General features: G+C 36.2%; 1 protein-coding gene across 1 annotated transcript; it reads left to right on the plus strand.

The window, feature by feature from the left end:
• Window positions 1-3,817: 3,817 nt before the first annotated feature.
• On the plus strand, window positions 3,818-16,899 carry ASB17 (ankyrin repeat and SOCS box containing 17). The gene is made up of 3 exons (XM_004431513.3): window positions 3,818-4,218; window positions 13,924-14,203; window positions 16,622-16,899. The coding sequence occupies exons 1-3, from the start codon at window positions 3,818-3,820 to the stop codon at window positions 16,826-16,828; spliced, it is 888 nt and encodes a 295-aa protein (XP_004431570.1). The 3' UTR covers window positions 16,829-16,899.
• Window positions 16,900-16,968: the final 69 nt, after the last annotated feature.

Genomic DNA, 16,968 nt, shown 5'->3' on the forward strand with positions numbered 1-16,968 from the left:
CTAGACTCAGACGAAGGAGGAGAGAAAACTGGTGGAAGAAATATCAACAATTAAGACATAGAGATGACACCATCTTACTGGCAGAAAGCAGCAGTGACTTGAAACAACTTCTGAAGAAAGTGCCAAAGCAGGACTGCATTTGAACATCAAGAAGACAAAAATCATGACTATAGAAGAACTGCACAACTTTACTGTAGACAATGAAGACATTGAAGTTGTTAAAGATTTTGTTTACCTTGGTTCAGTTTTCAATTTAAACGGAGACTGCAGCCAAGAAATCAAGAGAAGACTGAGACTTGGAAGGGCAGCAATGAAAGAATTAGGAGACATCATGAAGTGTAAGGAAATGTCATAAGAGACCAAGGCCAAGATTATCACACCCTCTTATTCCCAGTTACTATGTATGGGTGCAAAAGCTGGACTATGAAGAAAGATGATAGGAAAAAAATGGATTCATTTGAAATATGGTGTTGAAGGAGAGCTCCACAGATACCCTGGACTGCCAGAAAGACAAACAAGTGGGTCCTAGAGCAAACTAAGCCTGAACTATCGCTGGAGGCAAAAATGATAAAACTGAGGCTGCCCTGCTTCGGGCACATCATGAGAAGGCAGGGTTCTGTGGAAAAGACAATAATGCTGGGAAAAGTAGAAGGCAGTAGGAGAAGATGAAGACCAAATATGAGATGGACTGACTCTATAAAGGAAGCCGTAGGCTTGAGTCTACAGAAGCTGAGTAGGGCTGCTGAGTACAGGACATTGTGGACATCACTCATTCACACGGTTGCGAGGAGTCAGAGCCAACTTCACTGCACGTAACGACAATTATCTAGAAACTACAATTGAATCCATCAAAACGCCATTCTTATCTACTGACATTTGTTTTACAATTCACTGAGATTATACAAACACATCCCTCATCTGTGACTCACTTACCTGTAGAACTCATCGCTGGTGAAACCCAGTTTGTCCTTAGCACCTCCTCTTAGTCACCTCTCAGTTGTCCAGTACTGTCATGCTACATCCTTTGTACTTTCCCGATCTTTAAGCCATTGCTCTAGGATTTTCTTGATATGCTTCCCCCTTAACAAAATGTAGCTCTGCTGGGCCCAGCCAGATAACAAGCTTAGGCATCTAATACAAACGAATTTACTTAAAGGATTAGTGATCATGGTTTCAAGTGTAAGCCTTCCAGATAACACCTAGGCCTGAAATGTCCTAACCTAAAGGAACAACTGAGTAGGAATTTCAGGCAGCATTTGGAACCTATATAGCTTTTGGCCTACTCACAACACATAGAGGTCAACATGTAATCTATGCATAGGTTATTCAATCTTAAATACTAAAAAGAACAGTAAGATATTTACTTGAAACTCATAATTTCTCAGTTATTAGTATATAATGCATGGAGCATTTTTCTTTAAATCAGGATACTTAGGAAAACTGTGGAACACATTTTCAGTGCAAGCAGATTTCTAATGATTTTACTGAGGGCTTTCCATGAACATGAGATGGATAAGCAATAGCCTGGCACAGACGTTACAGCTATACCAGGGTGAAGGCAGCTGAGCACAGAGACAAAGGACATCGACTATGGGCTCAGCTTTGGTTCAAATCACTGCTACTGACCAGCTATATGACCTCTGGCAAGTGGCTTAACCAATCTAAACCTCAGCTTCCTCAACCATAAAATGGAGATAATAGCAGAGAATTATGAGTATTAAATGAGAAAATTTATATTAAGCATTTGTCTAGTACAGTCTAAGTAGATAAGAACTCAATATATGTTAGCAATTATTACTAATCAGTAGAACCTCTACTAAACATGTTTTTGATGTTTACCATTAGTAAGGGCTATAATTTAAATAAAAAACTTTTAAAGAACTAATGCAGCACAGATTTTGACTTACTATACTCTGGTTATTATATTGAAAGTGAAAATGACTTTATTGTTTTTTTAATTACAAAAAAATACATACTCACTGGCATTCAAATCATAAAGAAAATTATAAAGGAAAAAGGGAAAAAATCACTCAAATTTACACATGCACGAGATATATATTGTTATTACTTTAATAATACTTTTTTCTAAAAGCAGGATTAATTTACTGTTTATTTCTATTTTTGGAAATATAATTGTAGAGCTCTTATTTCATGATCTCTGTTCATAAGCTAGCCCTAAAAATGGAAAGGTAGCTCCTTCTTCTTAGAGAAGCAGGAGAGAGTAGAGGTGAACCCCCTGGTACCATCCTGCCTGGGTTCAAATCCCAGCTTTGCCACTTACTAGACATATCACCTTGGGCAAGTCACTTAAGCTCTGCATCTCAGCTTCCTTACCTGTGAAGTGGAGTTGTTGTAGGGATTAAAGGAGTTAATATATAAAGTACTTTGAACAATGCCTGGTGCATAGCAAGCAGTACATAGGAGTTTATCATTATATATGGTCATATGACTGTACCTATGATACATTGTTATATAAATAAAAAGCAGCTCATGGCACCAGCTACAAATAATATTATCCCATTTGCATAAAAAGAACAAAGTATACATCTTTTTATATACATAAGCATAAAAATATTTGAAAGGCTATATATAAAACTTCTGTGATTATCTCACAGAGGGACTTTCACTGGGTCTAGAATATTTCAATTTTTTACAATCTTTATGTACACTGTTATTTAGAAATCAATAAAAATAGTTCAATTTAAAAATGTATTTTTTAATGTGGAGAAAATAAGAGATAGTAGAAGAAAATGACAAAATTCTTGGTTTCCAGAAAGATGACAACAGTTAATTAGGTTTTCATACTATCCCAGGAAAAGAGAGTTTAGAGTTTATAAAATTAAACACAATATGAGTGGAAGTATATTATAGTAAATCCAAAGTTATAATTTCCCTTTACTAAAAAGACATCACTCATGAATTAAAGAAAAATATGCAAAATGAAAAAGAAAACATTTAAGTACTTTTAAAATTGCTAATAAATACACCCAAGGTTTAATAGAAATTTAACAGAAAGGTGGCTAAAGCATAAACTACTACATAATGATAAAAAACAACCATAACACATTTCCCCTTTATTTTACTGTGGCAAGGATGCCATATCAAGCTTGAAGTACCTTTAATGTTCATATTGTATATATTCTGCCTAATTTATAGAGGAATAATCCCTATAATTAAAATTCTAAAACAAAGTTTCCAAATTTTGTTTAGTATCATATGACATCTTTTTTCTTTGAGATCTAATATAGTGTCTATTGGCAGGTTACTTAACCTACTAAGCCTTAGTTCCCTCAACTATGAAATAGGGAAAACATCCTATGAGGATTAAGTGAGAACATGCAGAACGTGTGACCAACAGTACTTCAACTTTTTCAATATCACTACCATTATCTCTTTGTTTACATGATGGCCTGAAAAGAATAAACAATCTGATTATTAATATTATTTTGTCTAATGCATAGACTGTGCTTTTAGCACTTGATAAACATACATACCAGCTTGAGCTGAATTCTTAGGAAGTTAGAAATATTCTATCTTGCTCTCATACATGCCATTTTTGGTCAATATATCTCTCTCAAATGTCACTAGTTACATAGAATATCCCATATTTCTGACCTATGCTGATGAAAGCTCTCTACCTATTGTGATGTCATCCAGTTCTTTATGGTAATATTTCATATGATATGTTTTCTGGCTACAGTCTAAAAGGCACTTTCTGTTTGTGGAGTAAAGCCTACTACATTGTCAAAATATGTAACTGAAGGACTACAGTATGACTTCCTATGATTTTATTTCTATATTGTTGCCTTAAGTAGCAATGAGTAAATCTTCTAAATTATGTCGTAAGACTTCTTGTCCAGGAAGCAATATATTCTGCAATCTCATTGACAAAATTGCTAAAAGACCATCCTTGCAGTTTTGGGGTCAGTGGGGATATCACTGTTATGAACCTAAGATTTATAGAACACTGGCAAAAATTCTGAGGTACATGGACTTGGATGGGTTTGACATACTACTCACAGATTATATTGCATTTGTGGAAAAATCAGGATACCGTTTTGAACTAAATTTTAATCTTGAATTTACTGAAATATGTGTGAATATAATTCTGTACTGGGTTTTCGTCAGAAAAAGTAATCCCGACTTCGTGGAGTTGCTTCTCAAGAAGACAAAAAACTATGTTCAAGACAGAAGTAGTAACCTGGCACTGATATGGAGGTAATAATCTCATATATTTTCACCTTAAAAGGACAATATTTCTCTTTAGGAGGTTATACTACTTTTTTTTGAATGAATATGCATAGTGGCTATAAATGAATATGGAGTCCTGATTTGATTGCTCATTCATTTATTCACTCCTTCATTTCTTCCTTACTTATTCAATAAATTTTTACCTATATGTACATTATGTACCAATAAATTACTAGTGGGTCAGCTCTGTAAAGCTTACGTGTTAGCGCTCAAGGTAATACAATGTTAGACAACTTCTCTAACTACAGAAAGACACTGTTTTATGTAATACTGTGATGTCTTCTTTTTGATAATACTGAGAATGTATATCTATGGTATTTATATAAATTGACTTTCAAAGTATAATTCAGAATATACACACATATTCACTTAGTAATATTTATCGAACACAATAATTCCCTATCTGTATGTTCAATATTGATAAATTTGACTCCAAATTCTTCAGAATTGAGCACAATGAAAGTCAAATACCTGATTCAGTCTATTATAGAAACAAATTTTCATACAGTATGAAAGGTTAGCTAGCTAATGAATACTACTGAGGATCTTATGAAAATAAAATCTCTAATGTGACCTCTTTTTAGAGTCCATAATATAAATTCTAAAGTTACTTAGTTTGCACTAACTCCAATTTATTCTTTGGTTTTAAGTATTATTTTGATTAGAACTTATGTGCATTTGTTCATTCATTCAACATAGTATTTATCTATCACCTTACTGTGTATGAGACACTGTACTGGGCACAATGATAGAACCATGTATGCAATGAAAAACAAGACAGATACGATCAAAGACTAAGCCAATTTAGATTCTGCCTTAAGCGGAGTCATATTCTTGAGTGTGTATCACTGTGGTATTGGAGAACCACTAGATTGCTTTCCTTAATGATCACCCAGTTACATGAACTGATAGCTGTGGTATGGAATATCAATAAATAAAACCTCCCAATTGCACTTTTTGGTTGTTTTAAGGACAATTATATTTTTAACTATAGCAGAGATCAGCAGCTTCTAACACTGAGTGTCACTAGCTGGACAATGCCTATGTGTATCCCTGGCAGGCCCACAGGAAAAGAAAAATGGAGTAAAACAGAGGAAGAGAGGATAAATAAAAAGAATTAAAAATGGAAGACAAAAGGGGGAAAACTCAAAGGAAAGCAAGGAAAATAAAAGAAAGAGAAACTCACAGTGGGACATAACAGTGCCATTAACAACTGTCTTAACTGACAGCTTTAAAATCAATAATTCTTGTGTGTGTGTGTGTGTGTGTGTGTGAGGAAGATCAGCCCTGAGCTAACATCCGTGCTAATCCTCCTCTTTTCGCTGAGGAAGACCGGCTCTGAGCTAACATCTATTGCCAATCCTCCTCCTTTTTTTCCCCAAAGCCCCAGTAGACAGTTGTATGTCATAGGTGCAGATCCTTCTAGTTGCTGTATGTGGGACACGGCCATAGCATGGCCAGAGAAGCGGTGCGTCGGTGCGCGCTCGGGATCCGAACCCGGGCCGCCAGTAGTGTAGCATGCGCGCTTAACCGCTAAGCCACGGGGCCGGCCCAATAATTTTTGACTTAGATGTCTCCGCAAGGTGAAAGACATTACAGGCCAATTCTACATACCACAACATCATTTGGATCTTTCAGAATCATAGATTTTGAGATTCAGATGTAACCTAAGAATGCATTAGCAAATCTCTCCCCTGGGAGGCAACCCCTTGTAGAGCATCCCTGGCTGATGCTCATCTGGTCTCTCCTTGAACAACTCTAGTAGTAGTGAGGTAACTATTTCCCAAGGTAAACCATTCCTTTGCCCAGGGACCCTGCTCTTTCCTAGCTTATGTACTTTCCCTCAAAGATTTATCCAGTCTCATGATTTTAAATAGTATATATATGCCAATGACACCCAAATCTTTACCTCTAGCCCTGACCTCTCCTCTGAGCTACAGACTCCTCCTATGTTAAGCTGTCTACCCAATATCCCCACAAAGCAACTCAAACTTTATGGAAACAAAACAGAATATTGCTCTAACTCACTCTCGCCCTGTCAATTTGTTCCTTCCCCTGAATTCCCCACCTGCTTAAAGTCCTCTGTTGTTCTAGTCTGTTGCTCAAGCCAGAACTCTAAGATTTATTCTTGATTCTTCTCTTTCCTTCACCAACACATCAGCAAGTCCTTTTGACTTTGTCTCTAAAACATATCCCAATTAGTTATACTTCCTTTCATCTCCTCCATTTCTAACCCAGGTGAAGCCATCATCATCTCTATAATCTATTCTTAACTCAGAAGCCTGAGTGACCTTATAAAAACATAAATTAGGTCATATTACCCATGGTTTAAATCCTCCAAAGTTTTCCCACTACAAGTGGAATAAAATTCAAACTCAATACCAGTTTTTAAAAAGTTCTACATGATCTGGTCCCTCACAATTTCTCCCAAATCCAATCTCATGTCACTCTCCCCCTTGAACACTATATTCCAACCACACACACCTTTCTATTATATGAACATCTTCAAGTTCATTTCTGCCCAAAGCCCTCGTAATAACTATTCCCTCTGCCTGAAAATCTTATCACTCAGATCTTCCTATGGCTAGCTCCTTTTTATCGGCTGGATCACAGTATAAATGTCATCTCCTCAGAGAGACCTTCCGGGTCACACCTTCTAAAGAAGTCACTCCATCATTATCAGAGCACTCTATTTTAATTCTCTGCACAGTACTGATCACTGTTTATTTGCTGCTGTTCTGTTTTTTTCATTGATTCATTTATTCACTACTCTTGCTAAAAGTAAGCTCCACGGGAGGAGGAACCCTGACTACTTTAACACTGAATCCTCACTGCCTAGAACTATACATATACATAACAAGTCCTCAATCAAAATTTTGTTGAATGAAAAAGTGAATTTTTATACAGGTTTATGAGATTCTTCTTCCCCATAGTGTGCTGAAATCTGTCTCCATTTCTCCAATTCTGACCCCAGAGCCATAGAGAACAAAGCCTACTTATTCCCTCTCCTACCTGAAAACCTCTCATATATTTGAACACAACTAATAGTTCGCCATAATGGATACCCTAAGTTTCCTATTATCTGTTGTTCTTTATTTCTATAGTAGCATCATTCTTTGGTCATATACACTCCAGTTTGGTAATTTCCCTATTATAACAATGAAGTTTCCAAATAGGTCCCTAGAGGAGACGATATAGAATTAATAAGGGAAAGGAACTTAAGTTTGTTCATTTTACAAGAAACCTGCAATAAACATCTAAATGCCACTGTATGACAGACTGTAAGTGGTTAAAGAGAGAGGATTTCATTTAGTTAAAATAACAATAATCACTTATTAAGCATTTTCTAAGTGCAAGACACTGTGTTATTTGTTGGGGATACAAAAACAAAGTAGACATATTTCCTGGTTTTGGAGAGCTCATAGACTAGTAAGTGAGCCATAAAAAAAATTATAACTACACTATAAATGCAAAAATAGAAGCATGGACAGGTAGAGAGAACAGAGGACACTGTTAACACTATTGGGGAAGAGCAGGTATCTCAGAAGGCTCTCTAGAAGAGGCAATATATTAAATTGAGTTTTAAAAGATGAAAGGGAGTTTTCCCTGTCTTTCCATTGAAGAAACGTACTCTAGGCAGAGGGAGGGTGACTAAAGCCAAAGGAGACACAAACAACATATATCCAGTGGCTATAAGGCAATTCAGCAATTGCTAGAGAGTGAGACGGGAATCAGGTAGTAGCGAAAGATGAAGCTTAGAAGTAAAACCTGGGCCGGCCCCGTGGTGTCGCGGTTAAGTGCGCACGCTCCGCTGTTGGCGGCCGGGTTCGGATCCCGGGCGTGCACCAACGCACCACTTGTCAGGCCATGCTGTGGCGGCGTCCCACATAAAGTGGAGGAAGATGAGCATGGATGTTAGCTCAGGGCCAGTCTTCCTCAGCAAAAAAAAAAGAGGAGGATTGGCATGGATGTTAGCTCAGGGCTGATCTTCCTCACAAAAAAGAAAAACAAAAAAGAAGTAAAACCTTGTAGGACTTGGTAGGCTGTACTAAGGAATTTGAAATTTACACCATGGCATCTCATGCACAACCAGTGAAGTGTATGTATGAAAGTGTAGTATGAAAAGATACATCAGCTCCCAGCCCCATTTGAAGACTGGATTGTGGGAAGGGAAGCTGGGGCTAGCTGGCCCTCTAGCTGGGGCTAGAGGCCGGGAGAACAGTTAGTAGACTGGGCAAACACTCCAGGTACAATGGCAGCTCCAGGATTTCTATATAGAAAGAGTTGGGGGAAGCAATCTGATTGAAAAGAGGGAGGTCGTTAGAGGAGTTGCTTGAAGCTGAATTTGCATAACATGCACAATGTGCTAACTTAAATTATATGTGTATTTATAATTGTTTGGGGGGAAGAATTAATTCCACTGTGCCACCATCCCCTCTAATCTCTAGCCATTCTTTGGTATAACTGTCAGGGTAAATTATAAGGAGGACTTCAACTAAAGCAATAGCAGTGAGGCAAAGAAGACATATTATTAAATAGAATAACCAGACATAGTGAGTGACTAGAAGAGAAGAATCAAAGAGAGAGAAGAGTTGATCTTCAGATTTCTAAATTTTGAGACTGGTTGATGGTTTTATTAGTTTCTTGTTGCTGCTGTCACAAATTATCACAAACTTAGTGGCTTAAAACAACATGAATTTATTATTTTATAGTTCTGTAGGTCAGAAGTTCAAATTGAGGCTACAGGGCTAAAATCAAGATGTCAGCAGGGCTGATTCCTTCTAGAGGCTCTAGGGGAGATTCTGTTTCCTTGCCTTTGCCAACTTTTAGAGGCCATTTGTATTCCTTGATTCATGGACTCTTCCTCCATCTTCAAAGCCAACACTGTAGGGTCATATCTCCTTCACTGGCTCTGCTTCTATCATTCTCTGACATTTATTATAAGGACTGCAGTGATTACATTGGGCCCACCCGAATAATCTCCCATCTCAAGATCCTTATCTTAATTACATCTGCAAAATCTCTTTTGCCATACTGAGAGACATTATTCAGCCTAACACAATAGTCATGCCACAAACCGATCAAGATTATTACAAGAGACCTACAAAGTCAGTTTGGACATATGAGTTTGCATTGCCTAAGGGATATCCAGGTAGGATGTGCAATAGGTGGCTAGACAGTGTCATCTTTGACATCTCTTTTTCTCTTACATTCCAAATCTCATCTGTCAGGAATCTGTTGGTTCTACCTTCAAACAATATACAGAATTTGACTGCCCCCACTGTTATCACCCTGCACCAAGCTAAGTTATTTCCCTTCTTCTGTCCTATAACAAGTTCTCAACAAAGGTAAGATCATGTTGCTTTTCTACTCAAAATTTCCAACGGCTCCTCTATTCCAGAGTAAAAGATGAAGTTCTTACAGTGATCTACAAAGCTCTACATGATGTGGCATCCCATCATGCCACAGAGGACAAATGGTCCCTCTGTCCTCATTTCCTACTACTCCCCACCCTTTTCACACTTTCAGCCACACTTACTCTTCCTTCAACACTCCAGAAACACTCTCCTGCTTCAGGGTCCTTGAGTATCCAAATGGCTAACTTCTTCAACTCCTTCTTCCCTATCCAAATGTCACTCTTCATAATGTCCTATCTCATCGTCCTATTTAAAATTGGAAAATGCCCTCACTGCACCCCCTGGCATTTCCATTCTCCTTATCCTGCTCTACTTCTTCTTTTCCCCAAAGCACTTATCAAATCTTCTAGCATACAAAATTTGCTTGTTTACTATGTTTATTCTGTACTGTCAAGTACCCCTCACTACAACATAAGCAAGAAAGTACACGTCTTTGTTTTGTTCACTCAAGTATCCCAAGTACCTAAAACAATGCCTGGCATATAGTATGCTTTTAATAAATGTTTGTTGAATAAATTAATAGACAGAAGTTGAGATTTTGGTCATGGATGAAATTGCCTGAGAACAATTAGTCAAATGAAAATTAGTCAAAAGGCCTCATCTACTTTACTTAGATGTTGACGGCAGAGTAAGAGGAACCAGTGAAAGAGACTTGAGAAGGAATAGTCAAAGAAGTGGAGGCATAACTTGGAGAGAATGGTCCCATTGAGTCAAGGGAAAATACGGTTTCAAGAAAGTCAACTGTGTTAAATATCAGAGATAGAATTATTACAGAGAAACATCTACTGAATTTGGCAGCTAGAAACCAAAGGGGAAACAGTAGAAAGACTTTAGAAATTATTATACCTACAAAACTGAGTCATTCTCGGCATGTCTATATGGAAATATCATGCCCCATTTCATAAGCGTATATGACAGGTTTTCAGATACAGAGGGTTCAGTTCATTAGCCTCACATTTACAAACTGATTCTTGCTTTGCCTGCCTCACTTCATCCACATAAGTACTGTTATAATTAACTGTCAGTACAGATTAAACAAATTTTGGTTTACAATAACGTGCTCTTTAAACATGAGGATTAATCATATGTAATTTAGGTACAGATTAGACTTTAAATCTCATTTTAAACCAATTTGAGTTTTAGTTATATTTTCAACATTTTTGGTCCAAAATATCTTCTAAAAGTAATGTCAATCTTCATATCTTAAAATCAACAGATATCTCTAAATCTTAACAAGGGCCACTTGTGGTATTTTTTGTTCCCTAAGTCCCCTGAATTTCCATACTTATGAGACTCTTAAATCAAATATCTTCTTAAGAGTTAGCAAGATGAATAAATTAGATTGCTTTTGAAAAATTTAAATGATTGCACTTCACTAAAAATCTTGTTAGTCCCGGAAGCTACAGAATAAATTTAAGGAATATATACAGTCATGTGCCGCATAATGACATTTTGGTCAACAATGGACTATAATAATATGGGATGGTGGTTCCATAAGATTAGTACCATATAGCCTAGGTGTGTAGTAGGCTGTACCATCTAGGTTTGTGTAAGTACACTCTGTGACGTTCACACAGTGACGAAATCGCCTAATGACGCATTTCTCAGAACGTATCCCCGTCAAGTGATGAATGACTGTATATATATATTATATATATATATATATTTTCAGGCTAAGAGTGAAAAAAAATAAATTAACAAATATCTGAGTGTCTACTATGGGCCAATCATTGTTCTAGGCATTTAGGGATATAATAATGGACTAAACAGACAAAAATTATTGCCCTTGTAAAGCTTAAATTTTTATAGTTTGTCTTGCTCACCCATTTATTTTGAAGATGAGAAAATGAAAGATCAGAGACATTAAGCAAGCTGTCTAAAATGATAAGGGCTTGACAGAGGTATGTACAAAGTGCCATGAGGAGTAAGAGGAAAGTCAGATGATCAAAGAAGACTTCACAGAAGAGTCTATTACACAGGGTCTTAGACAATGAGCAAGATTTGTCCCAGAATTGAAAAGGGAGGGGAAGAACATATACAAATCAAAGAAACGTGAACGAGTTGGATGAAGTGGTGGTTTGTGAAAGTGAATACCAATAAGCAGGATAGGGAATACAAAAGAAGTGGTTTAAGAGTTCAATTTTGGATATGTGTTAGAAGTATCTGTGAAAAAGACAAGATGTCCAGGACAATATTGATCTGGAGACAATTCCAGGACAGGGTGTATATATCTATACGTAGAACTTAAAAGGACATATATAGTACGCCTGGCAGAGTTATGACAAAAATCCACTCCTTAATTTCTAAAATACTACTCTGCACTACACCACACTATTATTTTTTTTTTTATCACAAAATCTTGGCATTTCAGTGCTCAATGAAGCTTTGGAGATAAACTAGTTGGTCTAGTGATTTTCAAACTGTACGTTTTAGAGCTCCTGACAAGGCAATCACCACAGTGGAGATCTCTAGGACTCCCAAATACACTCAACCAGAGAACTTACCTAATACAAAACATTCATTTTATATAGCTAGTTCAGGTATAACAATCCACCAACGCTGGCAAACACCTACTAATCCTTCAATTCTTAGCTCCAGGATAACATACAGGCAATGACCATTCCAGGTAGAGTTAAATGCCCTCCCCCCAGTATGTCTATAGTACCCCAAGCATGTTTCTATCATAAATTATCACCTTGTGTTGTATTTATTGAATTACTTGTCTGTTTCCCTTACTAGACTATGAGAGAATAAGCATCTTGAGATCAAGGACTATATCTTTCATCTCTGCATATCTAGTACTCAGTACACTCTGGACAATCAAGTCTTAAATAAATTAGTTAATAAATGAATGAGCAAATGAATACTAAACGCATGAGGAAACTGAAACTCAAAGAGGCCGACTGAAAAGATTCTCTTTTGAAATAACACTTGCCTTGCTCTGTATAGTTATCCAAACCAATATTTATAGTTTGTATGCTGTTTTGCAGAATATATTAGTATTTTACTAGACCAATCAAGAGAATTCCAGAGACAAGAATCATGAATAAAATCTCTCTTTAGTCCTAAAAGCCGTGTTTACTTGGCCAAATCAAGACTTGATAATATAAAATCCCCTGCGGTTTGTTCTACCATGTCCTGTCTACATATAGAGATCAAGTCAATAGCAAACATAAATGTCTACTAAATGAAACAACTGCAAGGACTATATAAAATTAGAAAAAAATAAAATTTTCATTTCTGTCATAAGGGAAGAGATATTTTCAAGTCCAGCCATCATGTAGCACTCCAGGAAAAATGAGATTTCAGAGGACTCTCAAAACTACTGAAGAAAGAAAACAAAATTCTGCCCTTGAGGGACCTGATATGGCCCTCATCATAATTTACATTTCTTAAACCTACAAATACCAATTCTAATTTTATTAAAGTGAAAAAAATAGAATTAAGGTAGTTGCACTTATTCCTTTTTCGTTTAATCTTCACTTCATGTCTGATATATGATCAAGAACAACAAAAACAAAAAGATATAAAAATGGTCACATAAGACTGTTCTACTAATAAAGTGAAATAAAAAAGAGACTTTCCCTCTTTTCCATTTTGAAATTTCCAGGGCTACATCAGTTTTATGATACTACTCCTAATCACTATGGACCTCTCAAATGAGAAACAGAATTGCTACTACTAGAGACAAACACTCTCCGAGCCACCCCTAACGGCCTAATGGTTAAAGTTTAGCACTCTAACACTTTGGCAGCCTGGGTTCAGTTCCCTGGCGTGGAACCACACCACTTGTCTGTCAGTAGCCATGCTGTGGCAGCAGCTCACATAGACGAACTAGAAGAACTTACAACTATGATATACAAACAGGCACTGAGGCTTTGGGGACAAAAAAAAGAAGAAATAAAGACAAAGATTGGCACCAGATGTTAGCTCAAAGCGAATCTTTCCCTGGAAAAATAAAAAACATTTTCCACACATTGTAAATCGTTTTTTGTTTGTTTTTACAAGTGTAAAGAGGATTTAAATGTGTAGTAGAAGTTTTCTTATTTTTCAACCTTCAGTTTCATCTAGATTCATAGAGTGGAAAACTCTTTTTAAGACATTCTATATAAACGTAAAGTTTCATTAAAACTTTTTAAGACGTTTAATATTTAAGATTAATACTATTATTTTCCCAGTACTGTTAAGACAAAATGTTTAGCACATTTCTTAATTCTATACTCAATGAGGCTTTATTTGTTTGTTTAATTCACAGAACTTTTACACCAGTATACTGCCCAAGCCCACTAAGTGGCATCACGCCTCTAGTTTATGTAGCTCAAACAAGACAATCCAGTATCTTAAAAATACTCCTGCAATATGGAATCTTAGAAAGAGAAAAAGACCCTATCAACATTGTGTTAACAATATTGCTCTACCCTTTAAGAGTGAAAATAATGTTTGATCACACATTGGTAGACATCCAGGAAGATGCCAAAACATGTTTAGTGCTATGTTCCAGAGTGCTTTCTGTCATTTCAGTCACGGAAATAGAGGTAAGCAAAATATTGTTCTTTGGGTTTGGGCTCAAATATTGATCAACTTTAAGATAAAATTGTGAGGCAAGAGTGAAGTTAATTTTTAATCTATGGATTACATCCAGTGAAAATTAATCATTGAGTATATGCTTATAAATTAAAAATAGGCAAAATCCAAATTATCTCGAACATTAGTCATTTATTTCATAATTTTCTATCTTCTAAATATGAAAGAATTTTAATAGTTAAGTTTATGGTTTACTTTAGTAGTTATTAAGTAGATGTATGTTGTTATTACATTCTAATTACATAGTAACCTGTGTTTATTAGGATATCTAAGTCTCTTAAAAACACATTAAAAATTTAACAGACTTCTTTTCCAATAGAATATTTTAAAATAAGAGTTATAGTTCTCCCCACAAATACAATCACACACCAAAGAAACAGATTTTTCTTTTCAAAATTCCAAAACAATTTTTTTTTTTTTTGGTGAGGAAGATCAGCCCTGAGCTAACATCCAAGCTAATCCTCCTCTTTTTGCTGAGGAAGACCGGCTCTGAGCTAAGATCTATTGCCAATCCTCCTCCTTTTTTTTTTTTCCCCAAAGCCCCAGTAGATAGTTGTACGTCATAGTTGCACATCCTTCTAGTTGCTTTATGTGGGATGCCGCCTCAACATGGCCGGAAAAGCAGTGCGTCGGTGCGCGCCCGGGATCAGAACCCGGGCTGCCAGTAGCGGAGCGCGCGCACTTAACCGCTAAGCCACGGGGCCGGCCCCTCAAAACAATTTTAAGCATAAAAATATAAAGACTTAAAATATTTGTTCAATTCATAATATCTATCCCTCAGAAATGTGGAGGGCTTCTCCTTGATATGGTTTTTGGAATAAACCAGGTTTAGAGAAAAAAAATCAACCATATAGAGCGCATGTTCACCCTGTCAAAATGAACTGCACGTTTCAGCATCAAATTGTATCATGTCAACTAGAACCAAAAAATAAGTCTGCTTAAGGGAAAAAAAGCTACTCCTATAAATTTAAACCAATCCAATTCCCAAGGAATCTTGCCATTTCCCTTATCTTTAAAGGTGTGACTTCAGAAATAAACTCCTAAGATCTTAACTCTGCTGAGTTTTTTTCTTAAACCTCAGCAATGCTTATCAATCGACCATGCCAGGGCCAACTGTAAGAGAGCAAATTGGTCAAATTATTTTGGAACCCAATTTTTAAAACAAAAAAAATTAAAATTTTTTGCATCTTCAGTAATTTGCTTGTCCTTTTCCAGGGTTAGTTCTGCACAGTTCTTACAGGACATTCTCAACCAGTTCCCTGAAAGCTATTCCTGAAGTACAATCACAATAGAAAAGTACTAGGATAGAGTGAGTTGATCAAAATCACCTGCCTGAGCAGCAAAAAATTTATAGCTGGGTTCCAGTCAATTGCAATTTAATAAACTAAAGTAAAGGTGAAGAATCGAGCAAGAAAGTGAAGGATGGCATAAAAACCAGCTTAACGAACACTGAATGCTCCTGCTTTACATTTCCACTCTTCCCAGTAGTTTCCTCTATTGTAGCTCATATATTTTATTGTAAATATATCTTTAGATATCTTACCTCTAGACCACGGTTCTGTGAGCACAGCGACCATGTCTATTTTGCGTACCCTAGTAATTATCCCAAGTACCAAGCTCAGTGCTGAGCATATACTAGATATTCTTTAAATAGTTGTTTATTGAATACATAATGAAAAATTATATATCATTTAAGTAAAAGTGTCACGTAGTCTACGAGAGTATAGGTTCTACTGGAGAAGTTATCTCTGTAATACAGCAATGTTTTTACTCCTAAGTTGACCTAATAACATGTGGCTTCTAGAATTAAATCTTTAAAAGGTAGCTTAACTAAAACTTAAAAAGTTATCTTTTCATATGGACGAGCCTCCTGTCAGGTCTTCTCGTGACTCTGCTGTATGAAGGTTTACTCTACAATGATTAGAACCACCTGGGGGAACTTTTAGGATTTATGTTGTCTGTGCCCAACCCCAGACCAACTGAATCAGAATTTCTGGCATAGAACCTCAGCACTGGTATTTTTTAAAATTCTCTAGATAATTTCAGTGTACAGCCAAGATGAACACTATTCTAGAAGGAGAAGCTAATAAAACATAAGAGTATGATCTGTCTAAAATTAAAAACATATACAGATTCATAGTTGTAAGAAATACTGTTTTGTGTCCTTAGACATATTATTTAAACTTTATATATCATTGTGAGAATAAAATGGGAATAAAAATACTTGCCTCAGGTGAAAATGCTTTGGAAAAAATATAAAGGCTATATAAATTTAAGATCTATTTTCTGAATTTAAGTATAAAACAAAAATGCTAATTTGGATTAACCTAATGAATATTATAAAATTAAAATATCTTCTTTTTCTTCAGACGCAGCTAAGTTTAGGAAGACATCCAGTTATTTCAGATTGGTTGGACTATATTCCATCAACAAGATACAAAGATCCATGTGAACTATTACATCTTTGCAGAATAACCATCAGGGCTCAACTACTGACCAACAATATGCTCCCAAATGGAATATTTTCACTTCTAATTCCTGCTCGTCTACAGAACTACCTGAATTTAGAAAGCTAATATGGGTCTTTTTCCTGAGTTCTTTAAGGAAGCTCACTGTTGTGTAATTTAGAAGTTAATAAACTATTAACTTCACGCAAGTTTTTATTGCACTGAACATTCCATTAGAAAATATATTTTCACATGACACCCTAAATGAA

The sequence above is a fragment of the Ceratotherium simum genome, chromosome 2 (genome assembly GCF_057802395.1).
Source record: "Ceratotherium simum simum isolate JZ-2026a chromosome 2, ASM5780239v1, whole genome shotgun sequence".
NCBI classification, from domain to species: Eukaryota; Metazoa; Chordata; class Mammalia; order Perissodactyla; family Rhinocerotidae; genus Ceratotherium; species Ceratotherium simum.

Excerpts from the sequence above, each read along its gene's own strand:
- ASB17 (XM_004431513.3), top strand. The coding sequence starts at position 3,818 with ATGAGTAAATCTTCTAAATTATGTCGTAAGACTTCTTGTCCAGGAAGC. Across the intron at positions 4,219-13,923 it reads AACCTGGCACTGATATGGAG|AACTTTTACACCAGTATACT; the intron begins GTAATAATCTCA and ends TTTAATTCACAG. Across the intron at positions 14,204-16,621 it reads TTTCAGTCACGGAAATAGAG|ACGCAGCTAAGTTTAGGAAG; the intron begins GTAAGCAAAATA and ends CTTTTTCTTCAG.